The 21,858-nt window shown below is 38.1% G+C and overlaps 4 protein-coding genes and 1 non-coding gene across 5 annotated transcripts; 2 read left to right on the top strand and 3 right to left on the bottom strand.

Annotated features, from left to right (window-relative positions):
• Positions 1–226: 226 nt before the first annotated feature.
• On the bottom strand, positions 227–3,184 carry LOC126801739 (uncharacterized). The gene is made up of 3 exons (XM_050529189.1): positions 3,039–3,184; positions 2,740–2,944; positions 227–457 (listed from the first exon to the last, which is right to left on the bottom strand). The coding sequence occupies exons 1-3, from the start codon at positions 3,182–3,184 to the stop codon at positions 227–229; spliced, it is 582 nt and encodes a 193-aa protein (XP_050385146.1).
• Positions 3,185–5,749: 2,565 nt separating this feature from the next.
• LOC126789309 (mitochondrial uncoupling protein 5-like) lies at positions 5,750–7,173 on the bottom strand. Its single transcript, XM_050515442.1, has one exon. The coding sequence runs from the start codon at positions 6,922–6,924 to the stop codon at positions 5,959–5,961; it is 966 nt and encodes a 321-aa protein (XP_050371399.1). The 5' UTR covers positions 6,925–7,173; the 3' UTR covers positions 5,750–5,958.
• A 1,938-nt stretch (positions 7,174–9,111) lies between these two features.
• On the bottom strand, positions 9,112–9,193 carry TRNAS-GCU (transfer RNA serine (anticodon GCU)). Its single transcript has one exon. It is a non-coding gene; the product is annotated as a tRNA-Ser (tRNA).
• Positions 9,194–14,321: 5,128 nt separating this feature from the next.
• On the top strand, positions 14,322–19,717 carry LOC126789299 (ubiquitin carboxyl-terminal hydrolase 17-like). Its single transcript, XM_050515431.1, has 12 exons — positions 14,322–14,935; positions 15,286–15,407; positions 15,504–16,204; positions 16,290–16,378; positions 16,872–16,957; positions 17,078–17,240; positions 17,337–17,451; positions 17,605–17,762; positions 18,039–18,123; positions 18,243–18,455; positions 18,755–18,816; positions 18,904–19,717. The coding sequence occupies exons 1-12, from the start codon at positions 14,637–14,639 to the stop codon at positions 19,454–19,456; spliced, it is 2,646 nt and encodes an 881-aa protein (XP_050371388.1). The 5' UTR covers positions 14,322–14,636; the 3' UTR covers positions 19,457–19,717.
• A 141-nt stretch (positions 19,718–19,858) lies between these two features.
• On the top strand, positions 19,859–21,832 carry LOC126789318 (uncharacterized). The gene is given in 7 exon segments (XM_050515453.1): positions 19,859–20,198; positions 20,276–20,317; positions 20,411–20,483; positions 20,486–20,525; positions 20,658–20,763; positions 20,977–21,030; positions 21,135–21,832. Coding segments are annotated over 7 exon segments (795 nt in total). The 5' UTR covers positions 19,859–19,877; the 3' UTR covers positions 21,294–21,832.
• The last annotated feature ends 26 nt before the right edge of the window (positions 21,833–21,858 follow it).

Below are 21,858 nucleotides of genomic sequence, written 5' to 3'. Positions count from 1 at the left end.
ATATATATAGTATATAAAAACTTATTTTGTTGTGTTATATATATAAGTATGTATTTTGCTGAAATTTTTTTTAAAGTCTTGGGTTATTTCTATGCTTTGGGTATTAATAGAAGAGAAGCCCAAAGTTTGGTCTAAAACCCATGACCTGACCCAAACCCAGTTCAGCCAAAAATAAGTAGAAAATAAGATGATTTCAGTGAAACGATCAAAACACCCGACCTTCTCTTCACAAACTCAAAACTTTGTCTCCTCTGTTCATCATGTTCTTCCCCTTTTTCCTTTTCAGATTCTCCTTCATCCCAAAACCTAGCCACCGACCTTGGTTAAGCCACCAATTTCTATCCAAAAACTTGGGGAAGCAGGAGGTGTCAACTGGGTGGAGAGCAAGCTTTCCAGCAGATGACTCCTCAAAGCTATTATGCAGAACTGGAACCCTAGAAGTATGAAGGTGGCAGGTCTAGAACCTAAAATTGCTAAGGTTTCAGGTGAACAATTCAGATAAGTTTCATTGATTCCTTTCTTAAGCTCCAAGTTCTATCCATTTCCAAATACTATAAATAGGGGTATGTTTCTACATTTTTAAGATAGGATTCTCAGAGGTTTAACCCAGATAGAGAGCATTGGAAGAGAATAGGTACTGCAATTTGTTACAAAATTGTTGGGCTAAGTTGAGATTTTTGATGTTCTTAGTTTTCTACATTTAGAATTTGATATCTCTGTTTAGATGTTAGATTGGAATTGATTTTGGAAAGTTAGAATTGGTTTTGGTTTTATAAATTCTGTGTTGGTCAAGTTTGTTTGTTAGATCTCCAGAAATTTATTCATTTAGAACATGTGAAGACTGATTATGTACCTGGAATTCGAAATTCCATAACTAATTATAGAAAATTCGTTTGTATGTGTTTCCAACTCTGACATTTTCTTTAGGATGTCTAGTTTAATTGTTATGAAGACACTTATATGATTTTCCCAGTCTAAATGATTCGTTTTTAGCCAAACAGTTTTCTTGTACAGAGACTCGTCAGAAATTTCTGAAACTGTAGTTAAACTTTGAAAATTCATAATTAATTCTGGAAACATTTTTTTTAAGTGATTCCAAGTCTCAGAGTTTTGTTAGAGTGTCAGCTACAAGTGTTTATAAGAATTTATGGTCAAAATCCTATTATTTTGGTACAGGTTTCAGTGTTTTTGTATTAAGGTCAGAAAACTAAAACATTGATTCTGTGTTGTTTAAAAACCAACTTTTGGGGAAAGAAAAGCTGTGTTTGTTTGTTAAACTTTGTATAAGTGTAATCCTTTAATCATATGACATTGATTCTATGGTTTTACCCTTTTATTAGGAGCTTGAGACCTGAGGTGGAAATCAGCAAAGGTAGGAGGACATTGGGGATCCTCTATGATTGTTTATATATGCTGTTTGGTTTTCTTGTCTGAATTGGTTGTTTTTGCTGCTGGTTTTTGACCCTATTGTTGATTTGATTATGTGTGCTACTAATATTACTATGTAATGAATTGTACAAAGGGATGGTGCTATGGTTAAGGCACTTAGGTAGAGAAGTTAGGATCAAACTTTTGTGTAGTTGAGTCCATAACCTCAGCAGGTACTATATCCCATGTATGCCCAAGATATTGCGCAAGTAGTATAGGATATGTGAAGGGTAATTCGGGATTGGTGAAAGGGGAATGGACAAGATGACTAGCAAAAGGGGTTTATGGGAAGAGGGAATAGTTCATATAAAAGAAAACTCTAAGTCACCCTAGTGGTAAAATACATGGTATGGGACATGTAGACCTAGTGTTTCTAATATATGAACTATGTGAAGTAGAAAAAATTATGTCAATATACTGGTCATGGCTAAAATCAATTTGAAGAGGTATGCCTCCTATTGAGCTTTATATGCTCACCCCTTTATAAAATTTTGCAGGTGAGGAACAAGTTGTTTGAAGTTATTGTTCAAGAGTGTTTTGCTGTGTGGAGTTTTGCTTGCCCTTTAGTTTCCTAGAATAAAAACAGACTTTGATGAGTCTATCCTTGTAATATGTTTGAACCTTGAATAATAACATGTTTACCTTTAGTTTGTGTCATTTAAGTTTCTTTTCCAACTATTTTTCATATTCTGTTGTGGAAATTCATTCTATATATAGAGTATGAATTACACCTTAAAAAAAAATATTTACCAAAAAAAATTGAGGTGTGACAGAAAAAGTTTACAAACAAGATTCAAATGAATCCATCTATTGATACAGGTAACTTTACATGCTTTAATGATGATGCAATGGTTATCTAGATTTATGTTCTCTAATGTTGAGTTGTGTTTTTTAATGTTGCAGAAGCATTAAGGAAAGAAATGTCATCAGAAATTAAAAGTCTCATTCCAACAGGCGTATAGGACCAAAAGAAGAGCACTAGAGCTGCTTGAAAAGAGTAGAAAGAGCAATATGCCAAGCTACAAGATTATGCTCAAGAACTTAAAAGAGTAGACCCTAACTCAACGGTTGATATAAAATATGATTTCAATAACCTTATGAAGCAACCTGTATTTCAGAGGTTGTATGTGTGTTTAGGTGCTTTAAAGGAGGGTTTCAAGAGTGGATGTAGGAGCATTTTGGAGCTTGATGGTTGTCATTTGATAAGTGATTATGGTGGTCAGTTTCTCTGTGCAGTTGGTGTAGATGTAAATAATACCACATATGTTGTTATATTGACTGTTCATTGAAGCAAGTTGAGGATTTCAATACCTCCTCTTTAAGCTCTTTGACCTCCCGCCGCAACGCCTCGGAGTCCTCCCCACTTTGCGGCGCAGGAGTCGAACTCGGATCCTCCGGCGAGGCCGGGACCGACTCGAAGTAGAGGCGAGCGACGTCGTTTGGGCCGCAGCGCTGCTTGCACACCGGACAGCTGTACTTCTTGACGCTCTCGAAGAATCCGAACGACTCTTGCAGGCTAGGGTTTCGCAGAAACACCAAAACGCACCGTTTTAGAGACCAAAACGAATAAAAAATGTCAGATCAAGAAATTCATAGAGAGAGAGAGAGACCAGAACTCGTGGGAGACGTGGCCGCAGATAAATATGGCCTGGAGGTCGTCGGCGAAGGGGTCGAGGTCCTTGTGGCAGATTGAGCAGATGGCTTTGCTGAAGGCGGAGGAGGAGGAGTGGCGGTGGTGGTGGTCAAAGTTGACCATGGCTGTAGTGAGAAATTGGGGGAGGGTTTGAAGATGAAGAAGAAAGGGGAAAGTGGATGTGGTGAGCGGGAAGAAGGTTGGAGTGGGCGGGAAGAAGAGGCCCAAGTTTTTTCAATCAAAATAGTATTGTCACAACACTATTGTGATTAGATGCAAGGGATAATTATGATTCAAGTAGAATTATGAATGAAAAAAGAAAATATCAGAAACTTACACGTTAGTTTTTGTTTATAATGAACATTTTTTATTTGGTCAAAATCTTACGCGTTAATTTTTATGTAAGATAAAAAATTCAATTTGCCAAAAACTTAAGCGTTAGTTTTTATATAATCCGATCAAGTCTTAGGTCTAAAGTCCATTTTTGTGCGGGTCTAAGATGCTAAAGGGTGGTTTACATTTAGATGATGTTGTAGATCACTAGTTCTAAAACTTGTAGATTGGTCCACAATATGCAATTATGGTTGAACAAAAGATTGAATGTGTATCAATTTTACTATTCGGATGAACTGATGAAAAGTAGTTTTAGCCTTTAAAGGGGCTTAAAACTTTAGACCATGATTTGTTTCCGATTATAAGAACCATATAAGACTTGAGATGCATAAATATCTTACATCTGAGCTATTTTTAAACGCACTTTACTTACGTGAGGACTCAAAATAAACATGTGTAAATAAAGACTAGATCACTACAAGTAATTCCTTTCTTCAAAGCATCTAATGCATAATCGACTAGATCACACTCTCAAACCTTCATTTTTCTACTGCACCGTATAATGTGAAACTTTACCGAGAATATTTAATCTTCGACAGCACTTTGGCATTTTGTTTTTAGGTGTAGAAGAAGAATATAGCAGCCTAGTAGTGTATAAAATGATGATCATATCTTCCAAATTCCAATTATTGAAAATTGACACATTCATATAAAGTCGAGATGAAGATGTGAAACACTGCCCAAAAAATCAATGCATATAGGAAACACTGACTACATATGTCGATTTCATTAGTGATAATTGAGGCCCCTCCTTTTCCTGGAAATATATCTTGGCACCAATTATTTGGACCTAACCCCACTAGCCAAATGCCCAAATGTAACTCATCATTGTATAATGTCCTTCATTTGTTACTACTAGCAATTTCGTTGCAATTTCCAAGTGTACATGTTTAGTCTCGGATGGTTAGACACATCATTCTCATGTGAGGATGGTTGGTAGTTGGTACCACTCGAGCATAAAGAGCTCCAACTTCGTATTGTTGGTATTTTCCTTTAGATTTTGGAATCCAAAATTTGGGTAATGATTTGCTTGGGTTAATTAACTTGCTGCTACATTTTGCAAAGTTTAAACTTCTACTTGATGAATTGCGAATAGGATCTCATACCCGTAAATCTCAACACACATCGACCAAGTGTGAGGTTTACATGGATTCAAGGTCTTATAACATAGTGTGCTACTAATTATGTTCATGTATATTTGGTGATTTTATTCCAAGGAGTAGTACTGAAGCCAAAGACGCATGAATTATGAATTAATGGCTCATGAAATCTCTTGCCTGGGGACCCCCTTTATAAAACTAACAGGAGCCACTGGCAGCCTATCCGATCAAGTTTATTGGGTTCAGAATACTGTTTATACTATAAGCGACGTCAATTGAGAACCAAATTAGGGTACACGCAACGTGAAAAATTCGATTCCAATTCTATTTTGAACTTTCTTCCTCTCTTTCTGCCATCACTTAATCATTCATAAATCATTACCAGTTGTATCCCTGAGTCTGTACACAACTCTTGCATCGGCCAAGCTATCGATGTTCAGAAACCTAATTTATTTTTATAACGAAAATGATTGAGAAAGAAAGAAAGATAACTCCGATCTTTCTTGTCAAAATTAAGTTTCTTGATACTATAATATTTCCAGATTAGATTGAATGCTACGTGCTTAACAAAATCACGAAAAAGTTGGTCTTTTGCTTCATATATAGCTTTCTTATATCTGATTTCATCCTTGTGGTTTTTATATTCAATCTTGCAGTTTGACAACCCTATTAATTTCGTTTTTCGTCTAATCACCATAACAATTGTCAGTTGACTAATTAAAAGTCGTATGTTATGAGAATTTGACTAATTATTTGCAAACAAAGATAACATTGCAAATCGAGTTGACCTGTCCGTTTTGCTGAATCATGAACGAGTTTGACAGTGAATTCCAGAAGAGCGTAAAGGCAATGCTACGTAATCAACAATTTTCAATTGTAGAGTAGCAGATTCTATCACGTTCCAGTTATGTAGGAATGTAACCTAACGTGTATATCACTTTTGCAAAATTTCATCTAATTTGATGATCATTTGAGTTTTAGTAATTGTGATTTATACAAACGGGTTCATGTTGAACAATTTATATGTGTTCATTAATTTAATATAATTTAGATGTCTTAACGATCATCAAATTGATTATCAATTTGTACAGATGAACTTTGTCGTACATACTTAAATGCTGAATGGTGGAGACGTGTAAATGTAACAAAAAAATTAGCTAAATAAGAAAGGGGACTCCAATCTTAATTTTAGAGCGATATTTAAAAAAAATGTTTCTCAATAAATTAAAAAGAAAAAGAATTCTAGACTTAGTATAGAGCAATTATACTGCTTCATAATCAACTAAACGATTTCTCCCAATCTCCAGGGACATATACGATATAAGAAATTAATTAAAAAATATCCACTTTTATTGTAATATTCTAAAAATCACTCCATGTTCGTCATCATCATGAGATCTTTCTTCAGAAATCTTTGAGCAACTTCCTTACCTGCTCCAATGTCACAAACAGCACGATGGTGAAAGGCCCCTGCCTCGAAATTGTAGGTATAAACCCCTTGTAAAGGGCCAACGGCCCTTCCGAACGCACCGTTTGGACCGCGCAGTCCAGCGCCCCCTTGTACGGCGGCGCCGCTCCAGGCTCCACCTTCATGTTCATCACCCTTGTCTTGATCACATCCACCGGGTTCGAGGCGACAGCCGCCACGAATCCCGCCGCGAAACTAGAAGTTATGTGAGTCCCGAGCCCGTCTCGCATCAGCTCTTTTTCGAGGATCGTCTCTTTGATCTGGTCATATGAAGCCAGCTGCGAAGCCGTCACAAGCATGGCGCGGTTCACAGTCATGGACGAACCGCGCCACAAGCTCGCGACGCCTTCTTGCTTCGCCATGCGGGTTATAGCGTCCACCACACTTTTGTAGTTCCGGCGCTCAGCCGCCGGGAGCCGGCCATCAGCCTGCATACGGACCATGGCCACGTCGGCCGGATTCCCCACCATGGCACCGATCGCTCCGGCAATGAGCCCGGCGCCGATCTTCCTCTGCAGCGGCATGTTCCCGGTTTCCGGGTCGGTCCATTTCTTCTTCAAAATGTCATACAGCCCCATCCGGGTAGTTGAATACAAGCACTGCCGGAGCATGGTGGCCGAAACACCAGAGAACATGGCTGCAACACCCTCCTGCTGAAGAATCTTGACTCCGACAGCGACTGGTCCCACGCGCGTCGGCGGGGGAGGAACAGGAACATGAATGGAGGATGAAACACCTCCCCGAGCGGCTGAGGCCAGCGCTGGACGAAGGGCTTGGTCAGCCTTCGGCACCTGGGTCTCACCCTGGAGCTGCATTCGGACCTTGATAAGGTCCATGGGGTGAGTCGAACATCCGGCAACGATGGAAGCTATGCCACCCTCAACGAAACCTTTCACACCCATGTTTGATTCTTTTCTTCACAAAACAAATGATCAGAGAGTTTGGTAATTTGTACGAGAGTAAATGAATTTCAAGACCAGTTGGAGCTGGGGGTCATCTCACTGGAGACCAGGAGATGAGAATGGAGGCCGAAGGCGATGGAAGAAGAGTGGGGAACGCTGAGCCTCTGAGACATATGCTAAGGGAATCACAGAAGGAAAATTAAAACCAAATTGGGTTTGAACAAGAAAGGCAAGAGGAAGAGAATATTTATAGGACAATCAATGAAGAGGAAGATTTTAGGGAAAATTAGGTGCCTTACGCGATATCAGCCATTAACATTTGAAACCAGTAAGTTTGGAAGTCTCCTAATTTACGCGCACCTCTTGGGTCCATCAGCCTTGTCCGATGACAAGAAGCTTGGAAATTTTTTTACCGCCTGTATAGTGTATACTTTGCTTTTTCGGCCTACATTTTTGTAATTTGATCGGGTTGATTTGATGGATCATTTCAGGATTTTCAGCACATATTATAGAAAATGGGATGTCTAACTCCACCTCAAACCCTTATTTGATAATATTGTCTAGCAATTTTAATAAGTTATTTAGATTCTAGACATAAATAACATTCATATCATAGTGTCACATATATATGAGTCGTTTTAATAATGAGAATTGAAAACGTAACTACCAAGTGGGTGAATAATCAAATTTTGGGAGATGATACAAAAGTGGAATGATATATTGTGGTAATTATTACTCGACAAATATGTAATTTTTTAAAATGGAAATAATTATTACTCGTTGACAGGTTTTACTACTTATTAGGAAGCTATTGATGACCATGACCACATCCAAATGATGTTTTGTAGTATATATAGTCAAAGTTGACATACAAAACTAAGGAATACTTCCCTTCCCTGGTTACTTTCATTGATTTGGTCCAATGCATTTAAGCATCATCGACACTCTAACTATATATATCATACCCCAGAATTCCCCTACATTTAGTCGAGTCAATTTCGGGCAGTAGATATGCCTACTTGCTCAAAAATTGTGTTAATGTCGGCATGTTAAGTTGGGATGTCAGCTCAAAGCTAAAACCCCATTCATTAATTTCCAATCACTAGCTCAAAATGTGACAGACAATCTTAGTATCTTATACATTGAAGGGAAATGATAATCTGCATCTATATAAAATAAAAATCAAGATGCAAAGATAATGAAATGGGTTCGTGAATTATGACTTTAACCGTCTTCTTTAGGATTCTTTTAGATTAACATGGCATTGCAGCCCCTCCCTGAATTGCGTTTATAAACGCCAGTAGTATATATAAGTATATAACACTACATAGTCCTCTCACAAAGGAATCTTTTTTATAGTTTTTTTAAGGAATATGTCACTTAATCAACTTCTCGATTATATTTCAACATGTTTACCGTTCAACATTTAGGGTCTAATGTGTAAATCACCTCTGTAAAATTTCAGCCAAAATAACTAAAATTTAAACTCTATGAAAACAATGAACGCACTAAATTTGTCAATCATGAACCATTCATGTTTATAAGTTTAAATCTCAGTTATTTTGGCTGAAATTTTACATATGTGATCTACACATTAAACCCTAAAAATTAAACAATAGAAATGTGAAAATGTAATCGAAAAAATTAATTAATGAGCTATTCATTTATAATACCACAAAAAGATCTCTCTCGTTGGAAGAGGGTTGTATAAAACTATACCGGCCATCTAGTGATTCGAAATTAACAAAACAACCTGCCGTAGCTAAATGACCTCATCTATTTTATTTATCCTACTATTTCACGCACGTTTTTATACTAATAAATTTGACTACAAGAAAAGTCGGGTAACAATCTGGTGAAGTGTTTGGACCGCGTTTGAAGTCATTGCTGCATTAACAAAGTGGTTTGCATTTTGAAGAAGACACCGTAGAAGCTATACAAGTGTACGTGTATGACCTTGGAAGAGGTCACAATGAGAAGTCGATTTCGAAATGGCTGTTGAAAGGGGCCAAAATGCCAAATGCTACTGGCCTTTTTCACCAGTACTGCCTAACGGACACGTGTCCCCAAGTGTGTGGGAAATGGTGGCCACTGGCGAGGACCCAGTTTAAGAGGTCGCATGGAGGGACGGTGCTACTCGGGGACGGGTTGGCTTCGAGAAATAAGAAAATAAAATTAAAAAACTGCCGACGCCTGAGAGATTCGAACTCTCGCGGGGAAACCCCATGTACTTAGCAGGCACACGCCTTAACCACTCGGCCAAAGCGTCTTTTTGGTATTCTCCTCCAAACAATTTTATATCAAGACGCATTTATATCAGAAAGACTGAGTAACACGTAATTTAATGTTTTAAATTGGGAAAATTAGAAGTGATGATTGACGTTATGACGTTCAATTGAGTGTACGGTAGTTTAACAACTGGTATTATAATGTTTTTTGTTTTGGTCAATTGTGTATTATAATGTTCCACTAGTGGAAATTGTGGAATATGGCAATGGCATGTGTGCAAAAGGTGGTGGACTCGGTGGCTTTTAGAATTATGAGAGTTGGTTCTACCAAGGACGACGTTAGTAAGGCGTTTGCGTCGAGAGCAACCATGAGAGGTTCCAAACCCTCTGGAATAATATATGTATCGAAAATGTTGGTGTAAACTAGTCGATATATACGTACAAAGCACCATCTACATGCTCATAATTTTTGTGTCCTAGGTGAATTCGGTGTACGCAAATACATTCTCCTGTATGAGAAGGAGTGAAGGACTCCCTTCATACTCCCAATTGGATTACCATTAGTACGAGCCACCATATATATATATATATATATATGTGTGTGTGTGTGTGTGTGTGTGTGTGAGAACATAAGTGAGTTGATGAGAAGGTGTTCGATTTCTTGGATGAGAGAAGTGACCATTTGGTTAAGTAGCTAGCAAATCATGGAGGATGTGTCAGAGATGTTCCTGTCTTCAAAATCTACCACACACTTCCTACGACGAATATAAGGATCCGTGGTTCAATATACGCAAAGAGGATGAACTGATCAACATCAATGATAAATTTATGGAGCTTACTAAGTCTTTAAATGTAGCAGAACATGAAGCATTTGATGTAAGTTGGAGATCTTGTTGACGAAGGCGAGTATACGAACAAGATTGTTGATATGAGACGTAGAGTTCAGCTAGAGATCTTGTTGGAGAAGAAGAAGAGGATGGTTGAAATGAGACTTAAGCTTGAGACGGAAGTCGCTATGATGAATTTCGCTCGAAAGCGCATACATCATGCTTTGAGCTTACTTTCCTTTTTTATTAAAAGCAACTCCAACAATAATGTTAAATGATATGTGGACACACTCTAACGATAACAATTGACTTAACAACCCAATTTCAACAAATGTGTCAAATCTTATGTGAATTTGTCAAATCCTACATGTTGAGCTCCTATAGTCATTTCTTTGTTTATTATTTCCCTCTCCTCCATCTCTTTCTTCTTCCTTACGTATCTCTTCTAAATTTCAAAGGGAAATTAAATATTGATGTTATTTGACACAATTGTTGGAGAAGAAACATGTCAAAAATAACTTTGTCATATCTTAAGTCAAATTTAAATATGACTAGATCAAAAAAATATATCATTTAGGCTCTCACATAAGTCTTTAAAAGGTTCTCAAAGTGGCTTCAGCACTTCAGCCAGTATTCTGCAAAAGCCTGGCCGGCCAAGTATGTAACAAATGATAATCTTAGGTAGTATCATATTTTCAAAGTTCTTGGTATAGTTTAATCTAAGAAGCAAAACTCTCATATATATATTTTTTGTTTGTGAGCAGAGCCGTTCATTATTTTCCTAACAATGGAGTACCGTAATGCAATATGACCTAGCTAGATTTTGAATGCTTTTCCATCTTTCCCGGTTATTAATTAAGTAGGTTATCTTTTGATTCTAGCAACTAAGCGATCGATAAACGTAACTGGTGCAGAAACATCGGCGTGCTGGTCTTTCCACTTGACTGTATATGGCAACCGGAATATGGAAGATTGGAACCAAAATTAATCTATATATGTCAATGGAGGTTCCAAGCTCAAAACACACCCAAAGCCATCAAAGATGGGCATGCTGCTAGAAATAAGTTAAAATCCATTTCATCATAAAAAAATTTAAAAAAGAAGTTAAATGGCATTTCATATATAGTAACTAGGTTCATGCATTCATGTTTCTTCATCATAACAATTATTTTTACTTTGTAGCTGATCTACAAGATCGAGTTTCGAATTGGCTCCAAGCTGAGACAGCAAAAATGCGAAATTACTTCCGCCAATGCAATCATCGGTCGACAAGTCGAATCGAAGTAATGCAGCAACAACAACTGGTTTTTACTCCCCTCCGGTGATACCAAGTCTCTTGAAGAGATCGAAAGAAGTAACTTGGCAAAAGGGTGTACCAACTACCAAGGGCAGGGGCGGATCCAACCCAAGTGAAGCTGGGGTCAAAAATAAAAAAACCAACTTCTATATAAAAAAAAGGAAGTAAAATAGAGAGCACTAAGGGTTTTTCTCAATTTCTCACTCTTCTTTGTCTTTCTTCTCGTCTTCTTTAGTTCAAGCATGTTAACGCAATGTACTACGACAGTGTAGTTCACTCTATTATGTTAATATATACTGCACTGTGTTCCGTGCTCTTCTTCCTGTCACAAATAACAAAACTCGTTAGAGTGGAGTCAAATGAATGGTAATTTTGACATAATAACAGTAAGTGATCTAGTTTGCTTACCTTATGAGGTCAAGGGTTTGACCTTTACTAGTTGAGTTAAGGTAGATCATTCATTCATCTTCCGATGTGGGACTTGATCTAGTTGAGGTGTTCTCTGGAGCTCTCTTTGAGACGCGCATGCAGGCATGTCCATAGTCAGTTTGAGCCTGGGGGTAGCTCGTTACACAACTGGCATAACTGGCTCTATGCCCGTACGCGAGGTTGGGCCGCTTTTGAGCATACGTGTGCTAATAGTCGTGTTGATTATGGCTAGGCATAAAGTCTATGCCAACAAAGCCCGTCGGTCGTCACCACTATCCCACGCTGCCGAAGCTCTCATCTACATACTACAAGTTTAGCTCTATTACTCTAAGCTCTTTCAAAATTAAATCAAATTTTAGATTATGAAATGACTGGAATATGAAATTTGGTAGGTATGTTAGAGAATTGGAGATTATAAAAACTGGGTATATGGATTTATTAGTTAAACTATCGATTTAGAATTATTGAAGATTGGGAAGGTAAAATTTGGTGTTAGAGAATAGCTGAATGAGACTATGAGAGATTGAGTATTTGTCTATTTGGGTTTGTTAGTTAATATTATAGGGATATAGGGATGACTATTTAGGTTTACTTAATTGTTAGGAATGGTTTGTTTGGGAAGTAAATTGATCAAAGTATGACATACTAGCATCTACCATTGAAGTAGTGAAGTTTATTATTGTATGATTGCTTCTAGCTAATGCATAAAAAACGACGGTTTTTTACTATAAGAGAACTCAATTCCAACTTGCATTTGTGTTTCTACAACATATTGGATTATATTGTTTGGTGTTAACTCTTCATGTTTATACTGCGACTACTGAGAGAGTTTTTTCATCCATGAACATTATTAAAAACAAACTTAAAAACAAAATAGAGGGTGATTTTCATGATGATTGCATGATACTTCACATTGAAAAAATATATTTGCTAAAGCGGTTGACAATGATTATGTGATTAATGAGTTTGAAACTTTGGTTATTCGTAAGGTTGAGTTTAGTTAGTTTTTATTGATGGGTTTGAGGGTAAGAATTGCACATCCCCTTATGTATGCTTGTTATTTTAAATAAATCAATCCATTTAATATTGTCGAACAAATTTTTTATCTATTTAAATCAGTCTAGGTGACATTTCAATTGTGAATCCGTCATTGACCAAGGGTTACACTTCACTTGTGTTCTTCTTTAATGACCTTATGTTGTTGATGGAATATACTTGTACCCTGAGGATAGATAGGATCGCTTCCGCCAATGCGTTCTCAGTTCTAAGTTCTAACAATATGACATCTTGACATTACATATGGCTAGCTCTTCTGTAGGTGGCGTAGCTTTACTTAATACACACGTCTCTAGCTACCACCCATTGCAGTACAATATCATGATACAATTGAATTGATTGATCGTGGTCTATATCAATTTGCTAGGACCTTTGGAACTTGGTTTTTCTTTAGGGTAAAAATTCAATTTATTAGATAAATACCATAATTGCTCAAATGATCAACTACATCATAAATTGAGAATGATGGTGGATGAACAATCAAATCCTAATTCCAACATCGTAGCTCATTACAACTAGTCATCTCCCATAATTTGCAACTCTAATACAAACCAAAACAACCCTGTTAATGTTGCGGATTACCAGGGTGGCCAATCCCGCTCGGTTATCTATGTGTAATCACTACAACTAACACTTAGATCTCCCTCTACATGTCAAGTAGGATACAATGCGACATTATAAAAGAGACCGCGCAATTGCACTGTTCAACTCTCTAATGTCTAAGTCAAACAATGTATTTATGACTTTATGTTGACATAATAACTGTATGTAAGTATTAATTGTTTAGTAAATGAGGAGAGGTAAAACCTTTTATGATCAAGTGACATTGGTTGATCACTTATCCTGCAGGTGTGGGACTAGGTCCCTTAACATGCTCTTTGGTGCTTACTTTGGGCTGCGTGTGATGGAGCGTCTGCATTTGGATTGTGGTGTATGAAGGCTTGTTCTGCTGTCTTGCCACTTGTGTGATTGTTTCATATCATAACAGGCATTACATGATTTATTAGTTGTGCTGATTATGGCTATGCCAACAAAATTACAAAATTTATACTTCATCAATCATAAACACGCAATTGTGATACAAAATGATATATTATCTTAGATTAAAAAAAAACCGATACAAGAAACCTGTAGTATTCTTATTAGATTATATACGTAACACACAACATGATCGAGAGACGTTAACTATGTATAAATGATATTTTATTGAAAGAACAAAATATATACAGCGACTCTGTAGATGAAAGACAAAGTTCATAATTACATATGTATCACCACTTCACCATGATTGATAGCTTCTTACTTCAATGAAATCATTCTGTCAAGTAAAATTTTCCCATCAAAGCATCCTTTTTCCATTCCCTTTCAAGTCAATCCATCCAGTGATCCAACAAATCCCCTTTTGGTCAAAAAAAAAAAATCATTGTCATTGCGCGGTAAACGCGGTTAATGTGTTTAACCGCGCCCGGACAAAGAACAGAAACAATAAAACAAATTGGTCGAGACCCGACAGTCTAGTACTTGCGATCCCCGACTTAATATTCTCTCCCCCCACTCTCTCTCTCTCTCTCTCCTCTTTCTCTTTCTCTCTCTAAAAATCTCACCACCATCCAAATCCAGATGCTTCAATCGCAATTCAATCACCACCACCAGCACCACTCCCACTCCCACTACTCCTCTCGCTCAAATTCCACTTCTACCCCTCCCAACTTCCCCTCCTACCTCCTATCCCTCCCGCCGCGCCGCCACGGCCGCCGGATCTATGTATAGCAGGTTCACCATCCTAGGCTTTCTCTGCTCCGGTCTCATCCTCGGCGCCGGATAAAAAACACACAACACAAGCTTAGGGTTTCCAGCGTTTTCAGCTGCTCCGAAATGCCGGCGCTCGGAATTCTAGGGTTTCAGGGGCTCCTCCTGCTCGGCCTCGGCGTCGCTGCGGCGGCGTTCGTTGTGATTCGGCACAAGTGGAGGAACGCGGTGGCGAAGAAGGAGGAGATCATGAGGCTTGTGGCTATGGCTTCTCAGGAGGCCGCAATGGCGGAGCTTCAGACCTTCTCGGCTCATTTTGCTGCTGCTGCTCCGGTGCCGGTGACGGTGGCCGGTGCGTTTCGTTGTGCTGTTTGTTATTCGCAGACGACTATGCGGTGCTCGAAGTGCAAGAGTGTTAGATACTGGTGAGTTCTTTGTTTATGGATTGAGCTTGATTTTGTGGATTTATAATGTAGAAAGCTGATGCATTTACCTGTGTATTTGTTTTTCGCCGAAATTATGTACTGTTTATGTGTGGAAAGATTTCCCATTTGCGATTTCTTTTGGATTCGAGGAGTGGAGAGTGTAGCACTGTAGATTGGGTACCTATTTGATTGCTGAAGTTTGTAGAATACTTGATCCTTGACCAAAATGATCACATTTCGGGTTTTGGTTGGGGCCGTGTCGAAAGTTTTCAGCTTTATGCTACTTTGGGATGTGCATGTGCAGTCGAATTCTTCTGACATTTATTTACTTTGAAATGTGGTTGTTGTAGTTCTGGGAAGTGCCAAATCCTTCATTGGAGACAAGGTCACAAGGACGAATGCCAACCTTCGGTTGGTGCTACTGAGGTCGAACACAAGAGTGACTTAGATGCAGAAGCGGTGTTTGATCATGGTAATATTTGGATGTACAATGACAATATATGTTGTTTCAAGAAGTTCATTAACTATGGGCTATGAACTTATGATGATAGAATCAACTGTTATGCAGGTTGGACAAGTGCAGATACAAATTCAACATCACCCAGTACTGTATTATGGGATGGTTTAACTTCATCTGGTACTGGAGCTGACACATCTTCGGGTGAGATTTCTAATCGTATCAGTGTTGACAGAGCAGAAAAACCTCTTCTTGATAATGCTGCACCCGATCTACTTGGAAGTACTTCTGAGCATGCTAATTTGGTCAATTGTCATGATAACTTTTCACGTGCAAATAAGTTAGTTAAGATGAAGTCCAGTCAGAACGATACAGAGGTAGAATCCAAATCAAAACTTGCTAAAGTTAAGATGGATATGTCTGCTGGTTCTCAGCCTGCAATTAATGATGGTAAAAAGTCATCTAGAAGGAGTACTTCAACAGAAAAGGTAGTTACTGATGTCTCTAAGTCTAAAAGGTTGTCAACTAGTGACAGGGAAGATGAGCGTAAAGAAGGCCCCTTATCAAGTAGTGCTTCTAGTGGTCGGCTATCTTCAGTGACAGGAGGGTTACTTGATTCTTCTTATAGAGCTGAAACAGTTGGCAGTTGTCATGCCTTGCCTGTCAAAACTAGTAGTATCCCAAGCTTGCCACAAAATGCTTGTAATGGTCTGAAGACATCCATGAAGAAAGTTGTGCAGCAGTTTAAATCCTCAAAACAGCTGAAATCCAATCTCTTAGGTCCTGAAAATGAGATTGCTGGAAAGTTCAAGGTTATATTCAATTTAGTTTTTTTTGTTACCTAATAGTTCTCTTTCTTTGTTAGATACCAATTCTGTTATGGTATTGTATTGACAGGTAATATTTCCGTATGAGTTGTTTGTAAAGCTGTACTCCTACAACAATGTAGACCTTTGCCCATTCGGCCTGACAAATTGCGGAAACAGGTGAGTGGAGAGTTATTTATGTTCTGTACCAGTTATGAAATAAAGAAGTACAATTGTATTGTTTTCTAAAGTGCGACAGGTTTTTAGCATCTATATATCTTTCTACAAGGTCTCTTCTTTTGAAAATTCTATTTTTTCCTTGGGCTGGGGAGTTGGGAGAGATTTAAGTATTTCACACGTACCCCATTTATTGATTTAATTTGAGATCAATAGCTTTTTTATCTAACCCTTTTGTTATAGGGTGGTATGTTATCAAGGGTTTTCTGTTTACTCTTGCTTTTACAATTTGACCTCAGCTTATTCACACGTACCCTAATTATTGATTTAATTTGAGATCAATAGCATTTTTATCTAACCCTTTTGTTATAGGGTGGTATGTCATCAAGGGTTTTCTGTTTACTCTTGCTTTTACAATTTGACCTCAGCTTACCTTCTAGCTATCCCATATTATATTAATGTTCTTCTAAACTGTTCTTTTTTTTGGGTTTCTCAGCTGTTATGCTAATGCTGTGCTCCAGTGTTTAGCATTTACTCAGCCTCTTACTTCGTATCTACTTCAAGGACTCCATTCTAAAACATGTAAGTTTCTATTGATAATGCTGTATTTCTATGCATAGTGTTTATATCTGCAGCCAGTTTAGTTATCAGGGGCCATATGTTTAACCACCTTTGGACATACAATTTCATTCCTTATTCTAGGTCAAAAAAGGGACTGGTGCTTTATATGTGAGTTTGAACTTCTGCTCCTGAAGGCAAGAGAAGGAAAGTCTGCACTCTCCCCAATTAGGATCTTATCCAAAATACATAAAATTGGTAGCCATCTTGGTCATGGGAAGGAAGAGGACGCTCATGAATTTTTGAGGTGTGCCAGCTAGACATCAACCAAATAAATTTCCCTTGAAAGTTATTACTTATCTCTCTCAACATTGTATGATGGGTGGAGCTGCTAAAATGGCAGGTATGCAGTTGATACCATGCAATATGTATGCCTCAAGGAAGCTGGGGCTTTTGGTCCTTTGGCAGAACAAACAACTCTAGTAGGCTTGACCTTCGGAGGTCGCCTACGATCCAAGGTTATTAGAGTTTTTAATTTGTTGTCAAAATCTATAGTTTTGATATTGTAGATTTCATTGTCTTCTTACAACTGTAATATAATAGTTATTTATATATATATTTTAATGATGGTTGAAAAAGACAGTAATTGTAATTTCATAACTGTCTCTCAGATAAAGTGCATGAAGTGCCTTGTGAAGACTGAGCAATTTGAGCGGATGATGGATCTTACTGTTGAAATTGATGGGGCAATTGGAACTCTGGAAGAGGCTCTTGCACAATTTACTGCTACTGAAACTTTGGATGGAGATAATAAATTCCATTGTAACAGGTTGGTCATTTTGTCTTGTACATTGCTTCTTCAGTGATTTACTTTCAGCTGATCATAAAGGTCTCTTTTATTAGCAGTTATCTTTGTGTCTCTTATTTGAAATCCCAAGATCATTATCTGGGCTTGCAACTACTTTTTTGGCCATTGCTTGTTACTGGCTAGGCTAATGGGGGTTTCACACAGGACACAAACACACACATAGACAATATTCTCTAAGATTTTCTTGTTTTATAGTTATCTGTACTTTCTAATATTTTCTCTCCAACTTTTGTATAGGTGTAAATCTTATGAGAAAGCCAGAAAGAAACTTACAGTTTTAGAGGCACCAAATATTCTTACAATAGTTTTAAAGCGATTTCAGGTGATTTATCCTTTTGTATTTGTTTTAATCTGTGCATAATCTACTATACCACAACCATAGCAATTTCATATATGATTTTTCAAATATTAATGCTTGTCTTATGTCATCAATGAGCGCAGTCTCGGAACTTTGAGAAGCTGGATAAGCCAGTTCGTTTTCCAGAAGTTCTCAACTTGTCACCGTACATGGATGGATCAAGCGATAAATCTTCTGTTTACAATCTTTATGCTGTGGTTGTTCACTTGGATATTATGAATGCTGCATATTCAGGCCATTATATATGTTATGTAAAGAATAGTCGAGGGAACTGGTTCAAGATTGATGACAGCTCGGTATGTTCTGTCCATTTCTGTATTTTCTGTTTGGCTCATCTTTTTGTGGGAAAACTTCCACACTGTTTGATCATAGTTGCCTGAAGTTTATAGTATTAGACTATGAAAGCATAATTCCAATACAAGTCTGTTGAAAGGGGCCTCATGGAAGCTTCTAGTTAATATCTCTGTGTACGAACTTGTCTTGAAATTTTTTTGACCTGAATATTGGAAATTGCATTTGAAGAATGCTGGTTGTTAGGTTGTTTTTGTTTTTGTTTTTAATTTTCTATTGTATTTTTAAACATATTATCTTGTAGGTTGAACCAGTGGAACTGAAAAGGGTTTTATCTGAAGGCGCATACATGCTTCTATATGCAAGGTAATATGCTTGATGATTCCAGTTTAAAGCTTATTTCTGCTCATGTTTTGGTACTAACAACATAACCTTTTTTGTTCATGTATCTAGGCGCTCTCCGCGACCCCCGCTGTTGATAGGAAGTAATGCCCTTTCTCACACGGAGACATCCAATAGGAGGAACTCGGACGCAGTTCCTTCAAGCCTTACCAAATCCAAGTTGCGATACATGGTTCCAAGTATGAATAGTTCCACAGCGCAACCAACATTTAGTAGAGACCGAGACGAGATGAGTTTTGATGGTTCGAGCAATAATTCATTAGAACCAGATGATTGGAGATCTTATTCCATGTACAGAGTTCCTGCTATGGATTCATCAAGTGAGAATTCATCAATATTCAGCTCCCCGGATGCTAGTTCTTGTAGCACTGTGAGCACCAAGGACTCGTCCAGCAATGAAGATTTCTCTGATTACATATTTGGTCAAGTAGGAACGAATCCATACAACCAATTTGGGCGTTCATCGGACGTGGTCACACCTTCTATGTTTCCGAACTTTGATGTAGATACAAAAGGGCTTACAGACTACTCGGAAAGCGGAGGAAACTCCACATTTTTGTTTAGTGACAGAAGTAGACATCGCAGGAAGTCAACCTCAGATTAATTGATAGCAGTAGCTAGCTCTAGGGGAACTGGCCGGCCGCAATTTTTTTCAGATCACGCCAGCCCTTTGCCCTTTCCCAAATGTAATCTGTATTTATCTGTATCATTTACAAGAGTGGAGCAAAACGGATGGAGAACGATCAGCTCAAACATTTTACCGAGGTTTTGAGCTGTTGTGATGCAACTCGTGTAAGTACGGTAAGGTCATCAAGCCATCAACTGATTCTAGCATAATGAAAGAGTAATCAGCCAATTCTTGTTATGCTTCTTTCTTTTCTTCGCGACCTTTTTCATATCAATTTACCATAGCAGACTCGTATTTGACTCACAAACAGACTGTTTGATTTTGATAAAAAAAAATGGAATTTGGAAGCCCAAGTTCAACCCAATTTTCATTTTCAAATAAAACCACCTTGAATGGTATGATAAAACCGAATAAAATGCGAGCAGCTTCAGCAATCACAATCACGCCAATCCCCAATTCCCATTTCCATTACAACAACAAGCCGCCAGCTCCGATTAGGCTTCGTCTCTGGGCCTCCATTCTCAGCATCGCCGCCGCCAACGCCAACAGAGCCACCATGGTCACCACCGCCGCCGCCAGCAGCTGCAGCAGCCGCGGTGGCGCCTTCACCACACTCAAAGAAACCGTCACCTTCGAAAAAGAGATCAAGAAGAGAAAATTCATCGCCCTCGCCGCTCCCGTCTCCGACGAACACTCCGCCTTCTCCTTCCTCTCCCAGGTAACCACTTCCACCCTTCACTTTTTTTTTTTTACTTTTTCTTTAATTTTTAATTTTAATTTGTGTAATTGATTTAGGTTAAGGATGCTCGTGCTACACACAATTGCTGGGCTTACAAGGTAAATTTTCTGTTGGTGAATGGTAAAATGGTGAATGGTAAATCTTTCATATGGTGCATTTTGATTGATTGATTGATTGAATGAGAAACTCAGGTGGGGGATCAGTACCGGTCTAATGACGATGGAGAGCCGTCGGGGACGGCCGGGAAGCCCATTCAGTCTGTATTGAGTCTTCAGGGATTGATAAAGTAATGGTTGTGGTTATTAGGTAATAATTTTATTCATATATGTGGTGAATGGTTGCTGTTTCATTTGTTGTAGGAAGCTTGAAATCTGTACTGTGTTTTCGTGATGGTTTCGTGTGTTATTATTTGGAGTGTGTGTGTGTGTGTTTTGGTAGGTATTTTGGAGGTATTAAATTGGGGACTGGAGGACTAGTCAGGGCATATGAAGGAGTAACGTCAGAATGCTTGAGGAATGCCCCAACTCATCTTGTGAAATCGAAGGTAATGACTTTTTTTTGGTCTGCTTCCATGGTTTTGTTATTGCGTGGATTCCCGGTTTGTCAGTTGGGAGCTATGAATCGGAAAACATTGAGTTATTTCAAGACCTTGGGGCCAATTCTTTGCCTAGTTTAGATGAATTTAGTTTCACAAAACACATTTTTTTGTATGATGTTGACATGTTGATATATAGGATCATATTCATTTTATATGTAGGTAAGAATGGGCGTGGAGGTTCCATTTGATCTTATCGGCATTTTATATTATCAGGTGAGCTGCTTTAGTTGTAGATGCAAGACAGTGAATCTTTCTTTTTCTTTGTTGTGATCAACTTTTTTAGTTGTTGTTCCTGATCCGTGAAATGATGTTTGCAGCTACAATCTTTTGAAGTTGTAGACATCAAACAAGATTATGAAACTGGTAAAGATGGTATCACTATGGTTACCTTTCAAGTTGATTTTGACCGTGTTGAGAAATTAGAGGATGCTATCAAAAACAACTGTAGCCGGGAGTTGGTATTCTTTAAGAGCTGAATTATTCATGGGTGGTGTATACGGAGTCATGACAAAGCATCTTGAGACAGGTACATTTAATTTTCTTAACCCTGCTTGGGAGCAGTCATATGCTATTGGCATTGCCAAAGAAGTATAGGAGTTACTCAAACATCCATTACTCGTTCAGGGTTACTCTAGTTGGAATTGACTATCAACTTGTTCTTGAAAGCTGCTCATTCACCTGGCTGTTGTATATAGTACATTCTTCCTTTGTATATGAATAGAAATATACTTGTTGCTTATCCACTTTGGAATACTTTTAGCTGAGCTAAGCTTCTCATACGTTCACTTGTTGGAGTAGAAGTTTTGTTAGTGTTAATATCCCTTGGCTGTTTTCTAAAAGAGATGATTCTATTAGGAATTGCTTGTTGTCAAACTTTGTGGCATGTTTATTAAGTTCTGTATGTTTAATGGGTAGTTCTGTTCGTTTATATATGCTAATAAAACAAAGCTTATATTGATGCTTCAATATAAGTGATTATCATTCATAGTAAATCATATATCTTTTGGCTCACTGATATAGTTGATAGCAGTTGTTCTTATG

Source organism: Argentina anserina, chromosome 1, assembly GCF_933775445.1.
Source record: "Argentina anserina chromosome 1, drPotAnse1.1, whole genome shotgun sequence".
Taxonomy (NCBI): Eukaryota; Viridiplantae; Streptophyta; class Magnoliopsida; order Rosales; family Rosaceae; genus Argentina; species Argentina anserina.
The sequence above is the reverse complement of the archived record's forward strand: the minus strand, read 5'-3'. Positions and strand labels throughout refer to the sequence as shown.